This window comes from Triticum aestivum, chromosome 6B (assembly GCF_018294505.1).
Source record: "Triticum aestivum cultivar Chinese Spring chromosome 6B, IWGSC CS RefSeq v2.1, whole genome shotgun sequence".
In the NCBI taxonomy this organism is placed as follows: domain Eukaryota; kingdom Viridiplantae; phylum Streptophyta; class Magnoliopsida; order Poales; family Poaceae; genus Triticum; species Triticum aestivum.
Window position 1 is genome coordinate 706,368,927 of NC_057810.1, and position 24,924 is coordinate 706,393,850.

The following is a 24,924-nucleotide window of genomic DNA, read 5'->3' on the forward strand; positions in this document are numbered from 1 at the left end:
CATTTTGGAATCAGTCAATGAAAGTAGTTAAGTTTTTGACTTGATAGGGTCCATATGTATTGGTTAGAATCCAAGACTCACCTAAGTGTATTGAGGTGAACCTGTTGGATATAGGAAATTCATTATGAACGCAACTTCATTCTGAGCTACAAAGAAACCACTAGAGGCCCTAGAGAGGGCATAATTAAAATTTGCTAAATATTTTTGGACCATATAGAAGACAAGGTTTCGATAACAAATACACGACTTGATCTTATGGTATATGATATTGTACACAAAGCATATATGATAAGCACTCTGTCTGCATACTATTTCTTCCAAAAGAAAGTTCCACAGGTATCATAAGGTAACAAGACATAACCGCCTTGCTATTCTATGATCTACCTAGGACTTCTCTTTGGAAAATGACAAGGCGCTCCTTTATTTTTGCATCCTTAGAGCGAGCACACAACAATCCATAACATATGTAAACATCTTACTTTGGGAGCACAACCTTATGGATAGACCTCAATGACAGCTCGAGCTCCCAGCTTCTTCACAATCTTATAGCCACTGAACCCCGCCTTGACGAAGATCTCACTCCAGTCCTTCTCATCGCGCTGTCGGCCTCTTGTCACCACTAGCATGACCATATCCATGAGGTGTTGGGTTTCCAGCATTGGCCCTGAAACAGATCCAAGCACAATGTCTATGACGATGACTTTTCCTCCTGCATCCCGGGGAGGAACAGCCTTCTTGCATTGTGCCAGGATCTTGACGCAATCCTCGTCGCTCCAGAAGTGCAGTACAAGCTACATTACCATGCATGGATAAACTTGTAGTTTAAGGTTAATCAAGCCTGACTAGGATGAAATATGAAGGGATTTTATTATTTTAAGCTGTTATTATTTCAGAAATGAAAACTAATTAAGCATTGCTTGAATATTTCAATTTTGCTAAGTCTTAGTGGACTAAGACTTTGTTATGTATCGATCGATGTTATATTCATTTGATCTTGCATGGAGATTCATATAAAAAAATTATTTTCAGTTTTTTTTTACTTTTATATACTCCATCCGTCCGGAAATACTTGTCATCGAAATGAATAAAAGGGGATGTATCTAGACGTATGTCTAGATACATTCCTTTTATGTATTTCCGGACGGAGGGAGTACTATATTACTTGACTGAGACTTTAAGTCTCAATCGACTAAGACCTAATCACACCCTTAATATTTCACTTGGAATAAAAATTATGGAATGTGCAACATTCATATCATATATACCTTGAGCAACACGGCTTGAGCAGGTGGGACAACGTGGAACAGGTCACCGGAAACATACTTAACTGCTCCTTCTTCAGCGGGAAGAACTTTGTCCATGACCTTTGGAAGGTCCAACACAGTGCACGTGATGTGAGGGTAGGCCTCGACGATGGACCTCGCGGTAGTCCCATCGCCACCGCCGCAGTCAGTGAGAGACTCAAGCCCATCGAACAGCTCACGGCACTGCCGGAGCACGGGGCCGATCCCCATGTGGTCGTGGGCAGCGAGGGCGTCGTGGAGCAGCTGATCCATCTCCGGGTCCAGGAGCACCATGCTCTCCTCGAAGATGGCCGCGCCATGCACGTCCTCGAACGGCGAGGGAACGGCTCCATCGAAGTCCTTCCTGAACCAGTCCGCCAGCCCCATGGCCGCCTCCACGTAGTAGCGCGAGGCCGCGGCGCGCACGAGGGCCGTCTGGCTAGCGTCGCCGTCGATGCGGACGCCGTCTACCAGGAGGTACGAGAGCGGGTTGAGGCGGTACGTTCCGGCGTCGGTTGCACTGAAGACGCCCGCCGTGGCGAGTTGGCGCAGCAGGCGGGCGAGGAAGGGCAGCTTGGACGTGGGGAGGGATAGGGCGGCGACGAGTTCGGATGGGGACGCGGCGCCGCCGAGGCGGTGAATGGCAGTGGGGACGCCAAGGTCGACGGCGCACCGGAGCGCCATAGGCGTGAGGTAGCAGAGGGTGTGGCGCCACAGGTCCGACTGCGCCTGGAGCAGCTCCGTGTCGGTGGGGACAAACACCTTCTCTGCCTGGCCTGCCATTGCCGATGATCTCTATCTCTCAGTGCTGTACGTGTTGTGCACTTCGATCTGGTAGATATATAGGGGACGGAGGACACTCTCATATAATATAGCAATGTTTGCTGTCATTTCTCGTGGAACACGAGGGTGATGACCACGACACTATATCGCTATCGACGGGCCAGGGTAGCGTATCGATACAGCGCAGAAAGAAAACTCAAGACTGCTCGCTGTGGCTGGAAATGGAATGGAGGCACATGCGGCTTTGAGATAGACAGACCGACTGTACACACATTCCTTTCGTGAATTCGAATCGAATCGATAAACCTAAATACTTCATGGTACACGCACACGATTTTGCTGAACCGAGCGGGCGTGCTTGGACCGCTCATTGCGAACGCATCATTTGGCCCACGACCGTCAGGTGTTTCCTGGTCGGGGCGAGACGTGGTTAGCTTATGCGCTATCCGACAAAACCGGTGTGACACCCTTACTTTCTCTCCTGAAAAAACAAAGGCTTATCCTTATCATCTTTTCATCGTCTTTAACGTATCCGGCCAATAAGCAGTGTGCCCCGGCCGGAGGCCAAGCCAAGGCGGCCAACCGGAGAAACCTGGAGAGCAGGTCAGCCAAGGAGCCGGAAAAGCAGTGCCGCAACCTCCTCCGGCGAGGCATGAAACCAGACAAAATTCTCCCAAACAGGTCGGACCGCAGCGGCGCGGTCATGTTTGCCTTGGACGCACCCCCATGGTGTTGCTGCCGCTGCTGGTGGAGCTGTGCAAGTTCATTGGTGTGCACACGCTGCTGCTCATGGAGTCATGGTGCCCGGCATCATTGGAGCTCAGCTCTTGTACCTACTGCCCGCCGAATCGCCAGGCAACGTCGTCCTATTCAGAGCTTACCGACATGGTGCTCACCTGAATTCTAATAAAAAATTCTAGTTCCTGCATGGCTGCACAACCTTTAGTCTTGGTTGATTATCACGAGTGCTTTTTTGCCTGAGTAGATTATCCAATAGTTATAGTTGCACATATAATAGTCTTTAGTAGTATATATGATTTAGAAAGTTGCACAACACGATCATACTAAGTTGGCTAGATGATGTTTTTGCTTAAATTGATCTATTCTTGTTAGTCGTATTTTTAGTTGGCATCCATGACACGATAATATAATATAGCAATGTGTTTGCTGTCATTTCTCGTGGAACGCGAGGGTGACGACCTTGACACTATATCGCTATCGACGGTCCGGGGTAGCGTATCGATAGAGCGGACAAAGAAGACTCAAGACTGCTCGTTGTGGCTGCAAACGGAAAGGAGGCACGCGCGTCTTCGAGACAGACTGACCGACTGTACACACGTTCCATTCGTGGATCCGAATCAAATCGATAAACCTAAATACTTCATGGTGCACGCGCACGATTTTGCTTAACCGAGCGGCCGCGCTTGGACCGCTCATTGCGAGCGCATCGTGGGGCCCACGACGGCCAGGTGTTTCCTGGTCGGGGCGAGACGTGGTTGGCTCGAGCGCTATCCGACAAACCCGGTATGACACCCTTACTTCTCTCCTGAAAAAACAAAGGCTTATCCGTATCATCTTTTCATCGTCTCCCTCGAATCTGGCGAGGAAGCAGTGTGCCCCAGTCGAAGGCCATGCCGAGGCGGCCAACCAGAGAAACCTGGAGAGCAGGTTAGCCAAGGAGCCAGACCAGCAGTGCTGCCACCTCCTCCGCCCTCTTTTTATGAGCTGGAGCCGGAGCCGCCATGGAACTCACGCGAGAGGGCCACCCTACGCCCCGCTACTCCTTCCTCCCATGGTGTTGCTGCCGCTGCTGGTGGAGCTGTGCAAGTCCATTGGTGTGCACGCGCTGCTGCTCATGGTGTCATGGTGCCCGGCATCATTGGCGCTCAGCTCTTGTACCTACTGCCCGCCGAATCGCCATGCAATGTCGTCCTGTTCAGAGCTTACGGACATGGTGCTCACCTGAATACTAATAAAAAAATTTAGTTCCTGCACGGCTGCACAACCTTCAGTCTTGGTTGATTATCACGAGTGCTTTTTTGCCTGAGTAGATTATCCAATAGTTGTAGTTGCACATATAATAGTCTGTAGTTGTATATATGATTTAGAAAGTTGCACAACACGATGATACTAAGTTGGCTAGATGATGTTTTTGCATAAATTGATCTATTTTTGTCGGTCATATTTTTAGTTGGCATCCATGACATTATAATATAATATAGCAATGTGTTTAACGTTTCATTCATGTATTCGAATTGAATTGACCGACCGTACACGTGTTCCATTCGTGGATTCAAATTGAATTGATAAAAGACCGAGTTTAACGTTTTCACGTACGCTACGCTACGCCGTCCTTGATCGGAAGGAAAGGAAAGGTCTTCCTTCCTTTCACGTTGCTCCACGTGAACGTTCTCCGCGTCACGTTTTTCATCATCAAACAAACCAACCAAAACGTGTTTTAACGTTTTCCTTGGTTTGGTCATCAAAACAATGAAATCGGTGCACGCCAGCCCCTCACCAGCGGGAGGGCCTCGAGTCCCCACGGCCGCTGGTGACGGCAAGGCTTCTCCCTGCCACACCCTCAGACAGCAGCAAGGAAGGAGGAAGAGGAGAAGGGGAGGCTAGGCGACGGGATCTGGGAGCCTCCCGGCTGCCACACGAGGGCGACTCGGGAGGGCGCTGTGGCTAGGCGACGGGATCTCCTTTCTTCTGGATAGTTTTGAAGATGATATAGAAGATTATGTGTGTCGGGAGTGTCGTGTCATGTCATGCCAAACATTCAGAGCTGCATGGCGCTCCAACGTCGTCGACGAGGCTCTGTATGCCTGCCATCCACGGACGAGCTCCTCACGGCTCTCGCCTCATCTTCGTCTTCGTCTTCATCTGATCGACAAAACCTTTGAAAGGCCACACCTTTCGTATTTTCTCCAAGTCGTTCCCAGATCTTCTCTTCCCGACGACCGGGCCCAGGCATGAACGACAAGCTTGCCGTACGGCCGGGCCAGTGTGCTCTCTCGTCTCTAGTCTGTTGTTCTGTGCCGGGACACCAGCGCTGAGGAAGCATGCAACTAATCAAGGCGATCTCTTTGGACCACACCCGCAACTGATCACGAGGTCCAAGAGTGGCCATCGTCCCTGCCGACCAGGGCCGGTCCTAAGATTTTGGGGGCCTTGGGCGAAACTATAACCAAGGGCCTCTTAATATAAATATCAAAATAATAATTAATATATGTCTATATCAAATGTTGGGCGCCTTCTCCACTATTATTTCCCTTTCTTTGTTAATTATTAAGATATCCCCATTTTTGGATCATAGATATCCATAAAAAATTCTTTTGTGTCTAAACTAGCATATTCTATACAAGATGAATTAAATATGTGCTCATAATCACTTACATTGTTTTCATCTGTTGGCTGCCGTTCTGCCCTTGTCTTCTGGATTAAGGCTAGTAGCCCGGTCAAAACAAATGTCATGGCTGGATTTCTTCAACTCCTCATATTACTCTTAGAAAAAACAAATAATAAGTGTCACGTGTGTGGCACTTATAAGGGTCCACAAAAAATTATCAGTGTATCCTCGCTGTAACTATATTAGTTCATTGTCTCATTCTTTTTTTTTCTTTCCTCACCAGATGCATATGCTTTAGACGGCATGCCGTGCTAAAATTTACAGAATCAGAAAAAAAATATAGAAACTAACTCATAGTTACAAAGGTGTTAAATCAATTCAATCAAATCTTACCTAACATCAGTTTATCAAAGCGAACTCACAAGTTCCAAATCCCAATACCATCTCTTTCTGAAGTGAGTATGTTGGGGTTGGGTTGTAGTCTAGATCCTTCACGTACGTGTATCACATGATCTTTAGATTGGTGATTTGTTAGAGCTGCAGGAGAAGTCGGAGTCCATGAGGAGTTCCGGGAGGGGAGGAGAGGGGAGGAGGGAGAGGTGGGGGTGGGGGATGAGCAAATTTTGACAGGAGATGGTGGCAAAATCACAGGAGATCCCCGCGATAATTTCTGCCGTCGCACCAGGAGGGGATCTCAGCATGCAATCTTTTTTAACTTCCCTATCTCAATCCGCCCTCTATTCATGTCGCCACTCTGGCGAGGCCCCGAGTACATATATAACACGCACATGATCGGGGGGCCCTCTGGTGTCGGGGGCCCGGGGCGGCCGCCCCGTTCGCCCCCCCCCCCCCCCCCCCAGGACCGGACCTGCACCATATGCCATGCCGTGCCGCGGTCCAACGCTTACTCGCCGTGTCACACCTAAGCAAAGCGCCCAAGCAAGAGCTATACTGGATTCATCCTCCATCGGGATGGGCTAAGCTCAACATAGATGGTATTCATGCCCCTTCGACCGGAGAGGCTGGAGGGGCATGGTTCTACACGATGAGAGAGGCGACATCATCTATATTGGTTGTAGAAAAATTCTTACATGCGATAATGACCTTGGGGCAGAGCTAGCTGCATGCAGAGAGGGCTTGAAGCTAGCTCTACACCGGTCGAACCTGCCCATTATGATCGAGCTTGACTATGCCGAAGGAGTGTCTATGTTGCTAGCACAAACTGAAGCTAGAACACATCACCGGTTACTCGTATGGACCCTGCACTGCAGTGTGGGTGTGCTCGGGGCAAGACTTTGTTGTAAACCTTTCTAAGGCTGACAAGCCTCCTTGAGTAATGAAATCTCTCTTTACACCGCAAAAACAAAAACAAAAACTTCAAGAAAGGAAAAGGTGTGTCCGTGCATGTTTTGATGTGTAGGCATATTAAACTATGTACTAGTCCTCATCAGCGCAAGATTGATGGATCCGGTCGTCAGATCTGTGGGAACGAGTGGGATCAACCACTTCGCTGCAACCAAGACGAGTCCTATTAACTTACCCTAAATTGCAAGATAATAAGTGATTGAACCACTCATTAATGCCCCGGTCTTTGGTCTCCTGCATGCAGTACCATATCCAGCCAATCCCTGGCCTTTTGGAGTAAAGGGGTGTTTGTTTACATGGACTTATTAGTGTAGGGACTTAAAAAAATCCCTTTTAGTCCCATCTGAAACAAACAAGAGGGACTTATAGAGACTTAAAGTGGACATTTGGGACTTATGAAACAAGATCATGAGGGAGAGTCTTTTTGGGACTTTTAGTTGTAATATGGTCTTTTAGTCAATGTTTAGTCCCAGAAACCAAATATGTAAGGACTTTTTAGGGACTAACGACTTTTTAATTGGGACTAAAACAAGTTCTATTACTTATGAACCAAACAGGGCCTAAAGTCTGTTGATCCATGCAGCATGCAGTATTGCCTGAGTAAAATGCTCTGGTAATCTGCCTAATTTAATGCATGCCGATTAATTTTACGGGAATATCTGAGATTCATGACCCACTCGGAGGGAGTGGTATAGTCCAGTCATTAAGGCTAAAACAATACATCTTGACCAGCCGTCGGATCGGCGCAGACGGCTGGGATCAGTCGGAGATGGGGATCAATCCCTGGTAGGCGGTGACGGGCCAATCGCAAGCAAGCAGCAAAATTTCTTTTCTATTCCTTAGATTTAGACTAGTAAGTGTGCACGTGTAAATGCACGTCTCGACTAATATGACAAACATATGTATGAATTAACATACACATAAAGATATTTTGATTGCACTCAAAAGACTACTACAAATCAAGAAACACTTTAGGTCAAGTTTGGCAACATAGTTTTCTCAAAACAATAGTAATCGAAAACCTCAGTATTCAATTGCCTAGGCAATGAATTCTTCAGTTTTTAAAAATCACAGTTTTTTCAGTTTATAAAAAAGTGGTCAAGACCTCTTTCTTAAATACTACCAAAAAAACCATGGTACTGGAGATACTACGGTTTATAAAGCTATGATATTTGTTGAAGCCAAACACCTCAAAGTTTTGAAAACTTTGGTTTATGAGAAAGCGGTGGTATTCTCCAAATACTTCAAAAAAACTGAGCAGCCAAATGCAGCCTTAATGTATGACCAACTGGTCATATGCATTGAGCCAAAAAATTATCCCAGTATTTCCTAGTAAGGCTAGTGAATTCTCGTAAACATGCGGAATGTTGTTTGCGGCTTCATTGTTGATGTAGTTGAGTAGCTGCACCAAAAATTGCTTCCTTATCTGGTCACCATCCTGAATGAAAATAGTAAGTCAATACTGATCCTGCAAATTGGTTGATTTAGTTCTTTCGCATCCCATGAGTGCAATAAATTAAAAGCAAAATAACCAGACAAGTTCCTGTAGATAAATGCATTACCATTATCTTGAGTGTTAGAAAAACTAAATAAGATGCTTTAGTGGGTTTCATAGGTAGTCACCTGTCTGTGCTTTCTGGAACACAAGCTAGTAATCGACCATGGAAAAATAAACATCATTCCATTTGGGATTTGCTACTTGGAGTGCTTGGTTTAGGTAAAATGAGATGCACATCCTTCAAAGATGGAACTCGGCGGGCATCAACTCTCTTGCGCATCATAGTAAACAAAAGCAAGAAACTTAAGGACGAGAGAAGAAAAGAAAGTAAAATTCAGACAAGTTGAATTAATTTGGAAAGGCTAATGCATTAGATTAATACTATAAATACCATATACCAAGCATCATGCTGAAACCATAGTGAGTACTTACAACAGTTCTTGTAATAATTGAGTACTTACAACATCTTAACATTAGAACATTGTACGCAATATCTCATTAATGTTCGAATCAGTATAAGGGAATAGAAATCACATCCAATCCCATAAAATATTACATTTGCTAAGTGCAATGTCTGAACTGACCGCAACATATGATTATTCAAGAGGGACATCACTTTACTAAACGAAAATTGTAAATGATACAAAAAAATAAGTATCACAAATATGAATGGAACTCAACAACAAAACCAATGAAGCAAAAGCAAAGACTGCTTATGAGCTAGTTCATTTAGATTGAAACTGATGAGCTAGTTCATTTATTAGCTAGTTCCTTGCATGAGATGTATTCTCTTGAGAAACATGACACCTTAAAAAAACACAGGGCACCTTATATTGAACTCAACAACAAAAGCTTGTGTTCTACTAAGTGCCTGTAGAGTTGTCCATTAACCTGAACATCATCAACCTAACTTGGAAAAATAAAAATGTTAATGTCAGAGTTCATACTTCCATTTCATCTTGTGCCTCCTTTCTATTTCTCTACCATTGGGTACTCGAGCTTGAAGCTGATTCTACCTCCAACCTTTACTAGGACAAAACATAAGACCATCTCATTGTCGGAATTACAACAGTGCTCAATTCAACAACTAATTTCTCAGATTCATTACTCTAGTAATTGTTTGTTTGCTCCTAAACTGATAGTACTCCCAGTTTACATGTTTTGTCTGTATGTGTTTTGGCTTTTTCAAACTTGATTGGTGCTCATGGTGTTACCAAATTACCAATAAGCACCAGCTGCAATCAAGAATAGTACACCACCTCTCCACTTAATCCACAACACAGTCCTACAGAATGAAGTTAATTTTTTTCCTCTACTAATGTATACAGGAAGCAAAAAATTCAGTTTCAGTCATGAATGTAGTACAAGCTTTTTTCAGGTTCAAACAACATTGTAGTGGAAGCTTTTTTCAGGTTCAGACAAATTCGTAAAATAATAATAGGGAAGAAGAAAGTACAACAACTGGTTGTAATCATTTGTAACACCGCTTCCAATGGAGGTTTAACACGTGGTTCACCGACCTTTGGACCGCACAAAATGAACAATGTGCTTACAACACTACAGAGCTAGTAACGACTAAAAGATTTCCTGCATTGAACAAAGCAAAGTATCCTCTACAAAAAGGGATTTGTAAACCATTGCTACAACATATGATATTCTTTCCTTTGAAAATTGTTGTTCGTCGTAATATCAAATTACCAAAAAGATTATAGGTGCAACCAATAGTGCGTACATTACAATTCCACAATCTCCATTTCACCTACTCGAGCAGACAATATTTTCACAATGACCAGTGTAAACTTTTAGCTCTGTCACAATAACCATAAATGTTTACTATCCCTGAAGGAATTTTCGCACAAGATCGACCCATTAAATTTTTGGAGGGTGTGTGTGTGTGTGTGTGTGTGTGTGTGTGTGTGTGTGTGTGAGGGGAGGATGGGGGCAGGGGGAGTTTGTAGTAATGCAACCTGTAGCATTCTGAACAGGAGTCGACACGACATGCGAATCCTGGATGTCCAGGCTGCCTAGCCCAGCCGCTTCCGCCTTGTTGCGAGGCAGGTAAGCCAGTAACCTGCCGGCTGCTCTACTTCCACTGCTGCTGCCGGCGCCAGTTTTAGGTGGTGAGGTGGAAGACCGAATGAGGAGGGCAGTGAAGGAACTACAGTGAGATTTTAACATCATAAAATTCTTTAGGAGATTTATGTACTCCAAATATTCTGAAATTTGTACACCAGCCAGTATGCACTCGCTAGCTAGCAACTGAATTGATATAGCAGATAATATTCCCCATAGTGCACAAAACAATTGAAGCAGATGAACAAGCAGAAATGAATATTCAGATAGGACCATGCTTACATAATGGCTACCTTCCAGATGGAGAAGTTGAGGAGGAGGATAGGCACCATCATATCGGCCGCTGCCACCGCCGAATGTCCCCATATCCTCCTCTTCCTACTGTCACTGTTCATTTGCTCGTCCAGCGCTTGCGTGCAGCTTCTGGCAGCAAGAAGCACCAAAGAACTTTAAATACCTTACCATATTTTTATAAATGGCATCCCTAAAATCAAAAGGTTGGAACTTCAAAGGAAAAGATCACAGCAACAAACTATGGATTATGTTGTTGCAAACTTGCAACTGCAGGAAAATTTACCTTTTTCTGTACATAAATACCTTATAACCTTTTCTATTAACAGATGCTGTAGAGATGCTGTTACTTAAACAAAAATGCAGGAAAATATCATATGAAATCATCGATCTGGATCCTTTTTTAAATACAACAACGGATCCATGTAAGAAGAATTAAACCTAAAAACCAGAGTACTGCATACAAACTATGAGCTAGCTTACTTTTTGCATGGCTAACAACTTGAAAATCTTGCAACAGATGTAACAATAAAAAAATCTATTAGACATGATTTTGAAAAATCTTGTAACTGGCATGTCAAACGTATAGGGTAATATCAGAAGTCCAGGTGCTAGTCACATGAACCTGCACCATGTAGGTAATTATCCAGAACAAAAATAACCTATTGTTGAACTTGTCACAAACCATGGAAGAAATCACATCAAGTCAGTATAACGATTATCCCTCGTCAGATAAAAAGTTGCTGGAATATTTTTTTATCGACAATAATAGTACAGTTCATAACAAATAAATCAAGATCGAGCTCGAGCCTATATTCAGAATCAGACCAAAAAACTTAGATAATTTAATTTAGGATCTGAAAGAGGGGGGAGAGCTTAATGGGTGGTTGTGCTCCCGATCTAGCGGAAGAGTATGAAGTAGGCGCTACAGACCACTAGCATACGGGAGCCATCAATCAACTGTCTCGAGGTCGAGCAGTGGCAGGGAGCAGACGTCCATGTAGTGAAGCCTGCGGATGGTATACCGCATCAGCGCGTGCTTGAGCAAAGGGAAGAAGGGGCGGATGGTAGAGTGTACCAACGGGGAGGAGGCCCTATGGAAGGAGACAGAGACAGGAAGACCCGCTTCACGCCGCCACCTCCTTCGATCCGTGTTGGTCGTCGAAGCTTGGTTGGTTGTTGCCCGGGGGCCGTGGGCTATGGCGGCTCGATGAAGATGAAAGAACGGTGTACGACGGTGCAAGTGGGAGGGAAGAGGATGGGCGCGAGGTGGTAAATGACTGGCGGTCGGAAGGGGAAGAGGGGGCAGCGAGATCTCCGTCATGGTCGTGGGCGACGGGCGTTGGCTTGGTTTCTTCCAAGGGAGGCGCCGGAGAGGGAGGCCGCGGGGCATGCTCCGGCAGTTGGGCGGTGGAGGCAATTGGGTGGGCTCAGAGAAAATAGTGGGGGATGGGCGCGGGGGCGGTGGAGGCACGGGCGGGGTTAGTGTGATTTCTTTTTTCTTTTCTTTGAAGTGTTTGTGCGGGTTAGTGCGGTTGCTAAAACATGTGTTTGATCTAAAACGCGTTTGATGAGCGATCTGGAACCTACAAAAATCAATAGACGGATGAGATGTTGTTTTGTTCGGTGGAGGAGAGGAACGATTCATTCCTTCCCTCGCCGCCCCGTCTCCCTCGCACGCCGCCGGCCATGGCCTCCGCCCTCTCCCTCTCACCCTCACTCGCCGCTGGCCACCGCCCTCTCCTACTCTCATCCTCTCCCCTCTTCACAAGATAAGATAAGAGAAACCATTAGTCCAGTCGGCTTGCCGCTAGCCGACTGGAAGCCAATCGGCCTGTGGTGGGCTGATTAGGGGCATGTGGCCATTTTTCTTTTTCTGTTTTTGGTTTTAGTTGTTGTTTTCTATTTATTCTACCTATCAAATGAATCTAGTTTGTGTTGAAACTTTTTGCATAAATTACTAGCAATATTAACAAGCCACATATAAATTTTCATATTTTTGGAAAACCAAATTTTTACAATTGTATTTGATAGCTCCTGGTGAATATAGATCGGGTTTAAATTTATCTATCCAAATTGATTTTTTTATTTTTAAAGATGTCAAAATATCAAGGAGAATAATTTAATTTTTTTGTGAAACAATTTGAGAATACATTTTTAGCTTATGAAACAATTTGAAACAATATGAAACATTTTTTGTGAAATAATTTGAGGAAAATTCTTTTTTGGCTTATGAAACAATTTGAGAATACTTTTTTGGCTTATGAAACAATTTGTGAATTTTCCTCAAATTGTTTCAGAAAAATTGTTTCAAATTGTTTCATAAGCCAAAAAAAATTCCTCAAATTGTTTCACAAAAATGTTTAAACCATTCTCCTCAATATTTTAACATTTATAAAAATCAAAAAAATTAATTTGGATAAATTAATTTAAATCCTATCTGTTTCACCAGGAGCTATCAAATGTAAATATGTGGTTTTCCAAAAATTATGAAAATTTGTATGTGGCTTGTTAATATTGCTAGTAATTTATGCAAAAAGTTTCAACACAAACCAGATTCATTTGATTGCTAGAATAAATAGAAAACGACAACTAAAACCAAAAACAGAAAAAGAAAAATGGTCATATGCACCTAGTCGGCCCACAGCATGCCGATTGGCCTCTAGTCGGCCCGCAGCAAGCCGACTGGGACTAATTGGCTTGCTGCGAACCAATTAGTCCCAGTTGGCTTGCTGCGGGCCGACTGGAGGCCAATCGGCCAACGGTGGGCCGACTAGGCTCAGTCGGCCTGCAGCGGGCCGATGGTGTATTATTTTTGAAAATAAAAATATCAGCGTAATATTTATACTAATTAAATAAGTAAATGTATTATATTATTTTAAAAAAACTAGCGCGAGGATGCGGCCGTCTGCTCGTCCGTGCGGTTCCGCTTTTGCCTGCTCTGTGCCCACGCCATGGAGATGGAGCTTCCTCTGTTTGCTCCCCTCTCTCGCCCACCTTGGATCTGCTCTTATCCCCTCCCGTTCCATCATTTGGTTCCCTGCTCACGCAGGCACGCGTCCGACACCACCAGCATTGAACCCTAGCCGGCATTGTTTGGCTGGGAGAAGCAGCTCCCCTCCTCGTCGGCTACCCCTGCCTGCCCCTCCGCTCTGCTCTCTCGTGTGCCCACGATGGCCTTCTTGTTCCTAATTTTGATTTGGACACCGTATACACATGATGAGGATTAGGCATGTGTAATGGGGATTGGGATGCAGATTCCATATCTGCAAGTGTAATGACTAGAAACTGATCAAGTTCCTCCTGAGTTCAGATCCCAATTTGCTTGCTGCATTACACTAAATGGCTGTGTGAAAACTGAAACTTTGATCACATATATAATTTTGTCTGGTCAATGGTTAGTGCACCCCCTCCTCCAATTTGTCTAGATCAGGCTTATGTGTTATCTTCATTACATCCTCTACTAGCAAAACGATCCAAGTGAAAAATTAACAATTTCCTGCGAGATTGTCAAGCGTGGGCATCCTTTTGTATTTATAGTCTCCAAAAGTTATAGATAGGAGGCACATGGTGTTTCGAAATATTACATGCATTGCCTACTGCTTGGTGCCTATATTTACAGCTTCTTCCTGCGTCTGCTGACTCTTTCTTCATGCCCTGTTGTTGTTCTTCCAGGGAGACCGTTACTGTGATTTCCCTGTGCTCGTTTGGAGGAGGCGTTCATTCCTTTTAAGCCCCCACTACTAGGAAAAACATTATACACAGAAACTTACTAGTAGCGCGGGCTAAAAAAAAGCGCTACTATAATTTACCACTACCGCGTGTGAAATAATCGTGCTGCAGCTAAGTTTGTAGCAGTAGCGTGTCTTGCTAAAGAAGCGCTATTACTACAATTCCCCTACTGTTCTCGACAGGCTACCATTAGTAGTAGCATGCTTAGAAAAAGTGCGCTGCTGCTAAGACTATTGTAGCAGCGTGTTTTACGCAGAAAACGCTACTGCTAAGGAAAGAAAAATAAAATGAAAAACATATAGAAAAGTAAATGAAAATGAAAGAAATAGAAAAATGGGAAGGAAAAAAAGAAAATGTGAATGAAAATAAATGAAAAATAAAAATAAGGGAGAAAGACGTAGCAGCAGCGGGCTTTTTGGACACGCGCTATAGCTATCTTAGCAGCAGCGCTTGTTGCCATCCAGCCCTATAGCTAACGTAGCAATAGCGCTTTTTCTGTAACGCGCTACTGCTACTTTTGAATTAACCACGCGTGGTTCTTCTTCCCCACGGCCATTTCACCCAAATCGAACTCGCGCGTCTGCTGTCGCAGCTGTCGTCGCCGGGCCGCCGCGCGCGGTCTCCCTTCGCCCTCCGCATGCCGTCGACGCCGCCTCCGACCCCGACCTCGACACCCCCCTACATCGCTGCCCTCCGGCGTGCGCCCGCCGCCCCGACCCCGACCGTCCCCGACCTCGACGCCGCGTGCCCCTCTCCCTAACTCCGCCGGCGCCCGAGGTGAGCACGCCCTCTTTTGGTGTCAAAACCGGCGGATCTCGGGTAGGGTGTCCCGAACTGTGCGTCTAAGGTCGATGGTAACAGGAGACAGGGGACACGATGTTTACCCAAGTGATACGTCTCCAACGTATCTATAATTTTTTATTGTTCCTACTATTATATTACTTGTTTTGGATGTTTATGGGCTTTACTCTACACTTTTATATCATTTTTAGGACTAACCTATTAATCGGAGGCCCAGCCCAAATTGCTGTTTTTTTGCCTATTTTAGTGTTTCGAAGGAAAGGAATATCAAACAGAGTCCAAACGGAATGAAACCTTCGGGAGCGATCGTTTTGGAACAAACGCAATCCATGAGACTCGGAGTGGACATCAAGAAGCGAACGAGGCGGCCACGAGGGTGCCCGGCGCGCCCCCACCCTCGTGGGCCCCTTGAGCGTCCACCGACCTACTTCTTCCTCCTATATATGTCCACGGACCCCGAAAACATCCAGGAGCACCACGAAAAACTATTTCCACCGCCACAACCTTCTGTATCCGCGAGATCCCATCTTGGAGCCTTCGTCGGCGCTCCGCCAGAGGGGGAATCGACCATGGAGGGCCTCTCCATCATCACCAAGGTCTCTCCGATGAGTTGTGAGTAGTTTACCACAGACCTTCGGGTCCATAGTTATTAGCTAGATGGAATTCTTCTTTCTTTTTGATTCTCAATACAAAGTTCTCCTTCCTCTTCTTGTAGATCTATTCGATGTAACTCTTTTTGCGGTGTGTTTATCGAGATCTGATGAATTGTGGGTTTTTGATCAAGTTTATCTATGAGAAATATTTGAATCTCCTCTGAATTTTTTTATGTATGATTGGTTATCTTTGCAAGTCTCTTCGAATTATCAGTTTGGTTTGGCCTACTAGATTGATCTTTCTTGCCATGAGAGAAGTGCTTAGCTTTGGGTTCAATCTTGCAGTGTCCTTTCCCAGTGACAGTAGGGGCAGCAAGGCACGTATTGTATTGTTGCCATCGAGGATAAAAAGATGGGGTTTATATCATATTGCATGAGTTTATCCCTCTACATCATGTCATCTTGCTTAATACGTTACTTTGTTCTTATGAACTTAATACTCTAGATGCAGGCAGGAGTCGGTTGATGTGTGGAGTAATAGTAGTAGATGCAGAATCGTTCGATCTACTTGTTGCGCATGTCATGCCTATATACATGATCATGCCTAGATAATCTCATAACTATGCACTTTTCTATCAATTGCTCGACAATAATTTGTTCACCCGCAGTAATAATTATACTATCTTGAGAGAAGCCCCTAGTGAAATCTTTGGCCCCCGGGTCTATCTTTTATCATATAAGTTTTCCATCTAATTTTATTTGCATCTTTTATTTTCCAATCTATATCATAAAAATACCAAAAATATTTATCTTATCATATTATCTCAATCAGATCTCACTTTCGCAAGTTACTGTGAAGGGATTGACAACCCCTTTATCGCGTTGGTTGCGAGGTTCTTGTTTGTTTGTGTAGGCGCGTGGGACTTGGAAAGGGTCTCCTACTGGATTGATACCTTGGTTCTAAAAAACTGAGGGAAATACTTACACTACTTTGCTGCATCACACTTTCCTCTTCAAGGGAAAAACCAACGCATGCTCAAGAGGTAGCAAGAAGGATTTCTGGCGCCGTTGCCGGGGAGGTATTCGCTCAAGTCAAGACATACCAAGTGTCCATCACAAACTCATCTCCCTCGCATTACATTATTGACCATTTGCCTCTTGCTTTCCTCTCCCCCACTTCACCCTTGCCATTTTATTCGCCCTCTCTTTTCCGTTCGCCTTCCATTTGCCATGGCCGAGTCAAAAAGAACTAAGGGTTCTCTCCCGAGTTATAGTACTTTGGATAGTCCCTCTGTCCTCTCTAAGCTCCTAAATAATGATGCTATGGAAAGGCCTACTGGGTTTACCAATGAGAATTTAAATAATTTTGATGAAGAGGACTCCGGAATTTTTTGTTATTTACTTGATGAGTCTTTAAGAGATTCTTGGGAAAGGCTATTAAGGATTAGAGCTAGCTATGTGCCACAATATCTAATTGAGATTTATCTAAGAAGCTTTTATGTTGGGTTACCACCTTCGTTTAAATAGGTTTTAGATTCTATTTTTGAAGAAGGTTTTCTTGAAGGGGACGCTATAGACACTTATGAAAAAATGAAAACTATATTTGGGCACCCCATGAATGATAAGGTTGAATCCACCACTCTCTTATGCTTTTATCAAAACGAAATTATTAGAGATGAAAGCTAGCCTAGATGCAAATTTCCGTAACGTGCTTAATCTTTCTTCCTCCATTAATGGCCATGTGATTCCTAAAATAGAAGGAAAATGCTATAGATAAGAAATTTTCTCTTTTCTTTCCGAATACCAAAGATGCAATACTTAGATCTATTCTCTCTTTTAATGCCTAGCTAGGGGCGTTAAACGATAGCGCTTGTTGGGAGGCAACCCAATTTTATTTTTGTTCCATGCTTTTTTCCTGTTTAGTAATAAAAAATTAACCTAGCCTCTGGTTAGATGTGGTTTTATGTTTTAATTAGTGTTTGTGCCAAGTAGAACCTATAGGATAACTTACGGTGATAGTTAATTTGATTCTGCTGAAAAACAGAAAGTTTGCGCTCATGAGAAAAAATTCAATAAATCACAGAAACATGCTTTTGCATTGAATCTTTTTGCTGTAGATCAATAGACAAATTTCCTAGGACGTCCTATTTTGGTAGGATTTTTGGAGTTCTAGAAGTATTCGAAAGTTACAGATTGCTACAGACTGTTCTCTTTTTGATAGATTCTGTTTTTCGTGTGTTCTTTGCTTATTTTGATGAATCTATGGCTGGTATCGGGGGTATGACCGTAGAGAAGTTGTAATACAGTAGGTTTAACACCAATATAAATAAAGAATGAGTTCATTACAGTACCTTATGCGGTGGTTTTTCTTTCTTGCACTAACGGAGCTTATGATATTTCCTATTGAGTTTTGTGTTGTGAAGTTTTCAAGTTTTGGGTAAAGATTTTGATGGACTATGGAATATGGAGTGGAAAAAGCCTAAGCTTGGGGATGCCCATGGAACCCCAAGATATTCAAGGACAACCAAAAGCCAAAGCTTGGGGATGCCCCGGAAGGCATCCTCTCTTTCGTCTTCGTCTATCGGTAACTTTACTTGGAGCTATATTTTTATTTACCACATGATATGTGTTTTGCTTGGAGCGCCTTGTATGATATGAGTCTTTTCTTTTTAGTTTACCACAATCATCCTTGTTGTACACACCTTTTGGGAGAGACCCACATGATTTAGAATTTATTAGAATACTCTATGTGCTTCACTTATATCTTTTGAGCTAGATAGTTTTGCTCTATGTGCTTCACTTATATTTTCTAGAGCACGGCGGTGGCTTTATTTTGAAGAAATTGTTGATTAATACGTCCATTTTGCATCATGCTTTTATATCAATATTTATTGTATTATGGGCTGTTATTACACATTATATATCAATACTTATGGCTATTCTCTCTTATTTTATAAGGTTTACCATGAAGAGGGGGAATGCCGGCAGCTGGAATTCTGGCTGGAAAAGGAGCAAACATTGGAAACCTATTCTGCACTGCTCGAAAAGACCTGAAACTCCACAAAACTTATTTTTCGAATTAATAAGAATTATTGAGCGGAAGAAACACCTCAGGGGGCCCACACCCTGGCCAGGAGGGTGGGGGGCGCGCCCACCCGTACTGGGCGCGCCCCCTATCTCCTAAGCCTCCTGGTGGCCCTCCTGTGTCCATCTTCTGCTATATGAAGGCTTTTACCCTGAAAAAAAAATCATGGGCAAGCTTATGGGACGAAACTCTGCCGCCACGAGGCGGAACCTTGGCGGAACCAATCTAGAGCTCCGGCAGAGCTATTCTGCCGGAGACACTTCCCTCCGGGAGGGGGAAATCATCACCATCGTCATCACCAACGATCCTCCCATCGGGAGAGGGTCAATCTCCATCAACATCTTCACCAGCACCATCTCCTCTCAAATGCTAGTTCATCTCTTGTATCCAATCTCATATCCAAAACCACAAATTGCTACCTGTGGGTTGCTAGTAGTGTTGATTACTCCTTGTAGTTGATGCTTATTGGTTTACTTGGTGGAAGATCATATGTTCAGATCCTTAATGCATATTATTACTCCTCTGATTATGAACACGAATATGCTTTGTGAGTAGTTACGTTTGTTCCTGAGGACATGGGTGAAGTCTTGCTATTAGTAGTCATGTGAATTTGGTATTCGTTCGATATTTTGATGAGATGTATGTTGTCTTTCCTCTAGTGGTGTTATGTGAACGTCGACTAGATGACACTTCACCATTATTTGGGCCTAGAGGAAGGCATTTGGAAGTAATAAGTAGATGATGGGTTGCTAGAGTGACAGAAGCTTAAACCCTAGTTTATGCATTGCTTCGTAAGGGGCTGATTTGGATCCATATGTTTAATGCTGTGGTTAGGTTTACCTTAATACTTCTTTTGTAGTTGCGGATGCTTGCAATAGGGGTTAATCATAAGTGGGATGCTTGTCCAAGTAAGGGCAGTACCCAAGCACCGGTCCACCCACATATCAAATTATCAAAGTACCGAACGTGAATCAAATGAGCGTGATGAAACTAGCTTGACGATAATTCCCATGTGTCCTCGGGAGCGCTTTTCTCATTATAATAAATTATCCAGGCTTGTCCTTTGCTACAAAAAGGATTGGGCCACCTTGCTTCACTTTATTTACTTTCATTGCTTGTTACTCATTACAATTTATCTTATCACAAAACTATCTATCACCTACAATTTCAGTGTTTGCAGAGAAAACCTTACTGAAAACTGCTTATCATTTCCTTCTGCTCCTCGTTGGGTTCGACACTCTTACTTATCGAAAGGACTATGATAGATCCCCTACACTTGTGGGTCATCAAGACTCTTTTGTGGCACCGTTGCCGGGGAGTGTAGCGCTTTTGGTGAGTGGAACTTGGTAAGGAAACATTGTTATAGTGTGATGACATTTTCTATTACTTGTCACTATGGAAACTAATCCTTTGAGGGGCTTGTTTGGGGCATCTTCGCCCCGACCAGTAGAGCAATGAGTTGCTCCTCAACCTACTGAACCTACTGAAAATGTTTACTTTGAAATTCCTTCGGGTATGATAGAGAAACTACTAGCTAATCCTTTTGCAGGAGATGGAACATTGCATCCCGATTTACACCTTATCTTTGTGGATGAAGTTTGTGGATTATTTAAGCTTGCAGGTATTCCCGATGATGTTGTCAAAAGGAAGGTCTTCCCTTTATCTTTGAAGAGAGATGCATTGACATGGTATACGCTATGTGATGATACGGGGTCTTGGAATTATACATGATTGATGTTGGAATTTCACCACAAGTTCTATCCTATGCATCTTGTTCATCGTGATCGTAATTACATATATAATTTCTGGCCTCGTGAAGGAGAAAGCATCGCTCAAGCTTGGGGGAGGCTTAAGTCAATGTTATATTCATGCCCCAATCATGAGCTCTCTAGAGAAATGATTATTCAAAAAATTTATGCTCGGCTTTCTCTCAATGATCGCACCATGCTCGATACTTCCTATGCTGGTTCTTATATCATGAAGACTATTGAATTCAAATGGGACTTATTGGAAAGAATTAAACGCAACTCTGAAGATTGGGGTTCCGACGATGGTAAGGAGTCAGGTATGACACCTAAGTTTGATTGTGTTAAATCTTTTATGGATACCGATGCTTTTCGTGGATTTAGCGCTAAATATGGACTTGACTCTGAGATAGTAGCTTCTTTCTGTGAATCTTTTGCTACTCACGTTGATCTCCCTAAGGAGAAGTGGTTCAAATATAATCCTCCCATTGAAGTAAAATTAGTTGCACCTGTTACAGTTGAAGAAAAGGCTATTACTTATAATGATCCTATGGTTCCTACTACTTATGTTGAGAAACCACCTTTTCCTGTTAGAATGAAGGATCATGCTAAAGCTTCAACTGTTGTTCGTAAGAGTAATACTAGGACTTATACACCTCCTGAGCAAATCAAAGTTGAACCTAGTATTGCTATGGTTAAAGATCTCTTGGATGATAATTTAGATGGGCATGTTATTTACTTCTGTGGTGAAACTGCTAATATTGTTAAATCAGATACTAAGATACATAGACCTGTGGTAGGCATGCCTGTTATTTCTGTTAAAATAGGAGATCATTGTTATCATGGCCTATGTGATATGGGTGCTAGTGCTAGTGCAATACCTATTTCCTTATACCAAGAGATTATGCATGATATTGCACCTGTTGAGTTAGAAGATATTGATGTTACAATTAAGCTTGCCAATAGAGATACTATTAGGCCTTTTGGGATTGTTAGAGATGTTGAAGTCTTGTGTGGGAAGGTCAAATACCCTGCTGATTTTCTTGTTCTCAGTTCCCCCAAGATGACTTTTGTCGCATTATATTTGGTAGACCATTCTTGAACACTGTTAATGCTAAGATTGATTGCGAAAAGGATGTTGTTACGATTGGCTTGGAGGATATGACTCATGAATTTAATTTTGCTAAATTTCGTAGACAACCCCGTGATAAAGAGTTACCTAGTAAATATGAAATAATTGGTCTTGCTTCTATTGCCGTGCCTCCTACTGATCCGTTAGAACAATATTTGCTTGACCATGAAAATGATATGTTTACGAAAGAAAGAAGGAAAATAGATGAAGTGTTCCTTAAACAGGAACCTATTCTGAAACATAACCTTCCCATTGAAATTCTAGGGGATCCTCCTCCACCCAAGGATGATCCCGTGTTTGAGCTTAAACCATTACCTAATAATCTTAAATATGCTTATCTTGATAAAAAGAAGATATATCCTGTTATTATTAGTGGTAACCTTTCAGAGCAGGAAGAGGAAAGATTATTGAAAACTCTGAAGAAGCACCGTGCGGCTATTAGATATACTCTGGATGATCTCAAGGGCATTAGCCCCATGTTATGTCAACACAAAATTAGTTTGGAGGACGATGCCAAACCAGTTAGAGATCCTCAACAACGATTGTATCCCAAGATGAAAGAAGTGGTTAGAAAGGAGATACTAAAGCTCCTTGAGGCAGGTATAATTTATCCCATTGCTGATAGTGATTGGGTAAGTCCTGTCCATTGTGTTCCTAAAATGGGAGGTATTACTGTTGTTCCTAATGATAAAGATGAATTGATCCTGCAAAGAATTATTACAGGTTATAGGATAGTAATTGATTTTCGTAAATTAAATAAAGCTACTAAGAAAGATCATTACCCTTTACATTTTATTGATCAAATGCTAGAAAGACTATCCAAACACACACATTTCTGCTTTCTAGATGGTTATTCTAGTTTCTCTCAAATACCTGTGTCAGCGAAGGATCAATCAAAAACTACTTTTACTTGCCCTTTCAGTACTTTTGCATATAGACGTATGCCTTTTGGTTTATTAATGCACCTGCTAACTTTCAAATATGTATGATGGCTATATTCTCTGACTTTTGTGAAAAGATTTGTGAGGTATTCATGGATGATTTCTCCGTTTATGGATCCTCCTTTGATGATTGCTTGAGCAACCTTGATCGAGTTTTGCAGAGATGTGAAGACACTAGTCTCGTCTTGAATTGGGAAAAGTGCCACTTTATGGTTAATGAAGGCATTGTCTTAGGGCACAAGATCTCCGAGAGAGGTATTGAAGTTGATAAAGCTAAAGTTGATGCTATTGAAAAGATGCCATGTCCCAAGGACATAAAAGGTATAAGAAGTTTCCTTGGTCATGCCGGTTTTTATAGGAGGTTCATTAAGGACTTCTCTAAAATCTCTAGGCCTCTGACTAATTTATTGCAAAAAGATATTCCTTTTGTCTTTGATGATGATTGTGTAGAAGCATTTGAAATACTTAAGAAAGCTTTGATCACTGCACCTATCATTCAGCCACCTGATTGGAATTTACCTTTTGAAATTATGTGTGATGCTAGTGATTATGCTGTAGGTGTTGTTCTAGGGCAAAGAGTTGATAAGAAATTGAATGTTATCCAGCATGCCAGTAAGACTCTTGATACTACCCAGAGAAATTATGCTACTATTAAAAAAAATTCTTAGCAGTTGTGTTTGCATGTGATAAGTTTAGACCTTATATTGTTGATTCCAAAGTTACTATTCACACTGATCATGCTGCTATTAAATATCTTATGGAAAAGAAAGATGCTAAGCCTAGACTCTTTAGATGGGTTCTCTTGCTCCAAGAATTTGATTTGCATATTATTGATAGAAAGGGAGTTGAGAACCCGTTGCAGACAACTTGTCTAGGTTAGAGAATGTTCTTGATGACCCACTGCCTATTAATGATAGCTTTCCTGATGAACAATTAGTGGTCATTAATGCTTCTCGTACTACTCCTTGGTATGCTGATTATGCTAATTACATTGTTGCTAAATTTATACCACCTAGTTTCACATACCAACAAAAGAAAAAGTTCTTTTATGATTTAAGACATTACTTCTGGGATGACCCACACCTTTATAAAGAAGGAGTAGACGGTGTTATTAGACGTTGTGTACCTGAGCATGAAGAGGAACAGATCCTACGCAAGTGTCACTCCGAATCATATGGAGGACACTGTTGGAAATATGCCCTAGAGGCAACAATAAAAGGATTATTATTGTATTTCCTTGTTCATGATAATTGTCTTTTATTCATGCTATAATTGTATTATCCGGAAATCGTAATACACGTGTGAATACATAGACCACAACATGTCCCTAGTAAGCCTCTAGTTGACTAGCTCGTTGATCAATAGATAGTCATGGTTTCCTGACTATGGACATTGGATGTCATTGATAACGAGATCACATCATTAGGAGAATGATGTGATGGACACGACCCAATCCTAAGCATAGCACAAGATAGTGTAGTTCGGTTGCTAGAGCTTTTCCAATGTCAAGTATCTTTTCCTTAGACCATGAGATCGTGTAACTCCCGGATACCGTAGGAGTGCTTTAGGTGTACCAAACATCGCAACGTAACTGCGTGACTATAAAGGTATATACGGGTATCTCCGAAAGTGTCTGTTGGGTTGACACGGATCGAGACTGGGATTTGTCAATCCGTATGACGGAGAGGTATCTCTGGGCCCACTCGGTAATGCATCAACATAATGAGCTCAAAGTGACCAAGTGTTTGGTCACGGGATCATGCATTACGGTACGAGTAAAGTCACTTGCTGGTAACGAGATTGAACGAGGTATTGGGATACCGACGATCGAATCTCGGGCAAGTAACGTACCGAGTGACAAAGGGAATTGTATACGGGGTTGCTTGAATCCTCGACATCGTGGTTCGTCCGATGAGATCATCGAGGAGCATGTGGGAGCCAACATGGGTATCCAGATCCCACTGTTGGTTATTGACGGGAGAGTCGTCTCGGTCATGTCTACGTGTCTCCCGAACCCGTAGGGTCTACACACTTAAGGTTCGGTGACGCTAGGGTTGTAGAGATATGAGTATGCAGCAAAACGAAAGTTGTTCGGAGTCCCGGATGAGATCCTGGACGTCATGAGGAGTTCCAGAATGGTCCGGAGGCAAAGAATTATATAAGGGAAGTCGAGTTTTGGCCATCGGGAAAGTTTCGGGGGTCACCGGTATTGTACCGGGACCACCGGAAGGGTCCCGGGGGTCCATCGGGTGG

The 24,924-nt window shown here is 43.0% G+C and overlaps 1 protein-coding gene across 1 annotated transcript; it reads right to left on the minus strand.

Moving 5' to 3' along the window:
• Positions 1-226: 226 nt before the first annotated feature.
• On the minus strand, positions 227-2,097 carry LOC123135033 (flavonoid O-methyltransferase-like protein Os11g0303600). Its single transcript, XM_044554160.1, has 2 exons — positions 1,266-2,097; positions 227-791 (listed from the first exon to the last, which is right to left on the minus strand). The coding sequence occupies exons 1-2, from the start codon at positions 2,064-2,066 to the stop codon at positions 495-497; spliced, it is 1,098 nt and encodes a 365-aa protein (XP_044410095.1). The 5' UTR covers positions 2,067-2,097; the 3' UTR covers positions 227-494.
• Positions 2,098-24,924: the final 22,827 nt, after the last annotated feature.

Coding starts and splice junctions, on each gene's coding strand:
- LOC123135033 (XM_044554160.1), bottom strand. CDS start 2,066: ATGGCAGGCCAGGCAGAGAAGGTGTTTGTCCCCACCGACACGGAGCTG. Junction 792..1,265: donor CTCAAGCCGTGTTGCTCAAG/GTATATATGATA, acceptor ATGGTAATGTAG/CTTGTACTGCACTTCTGGAG.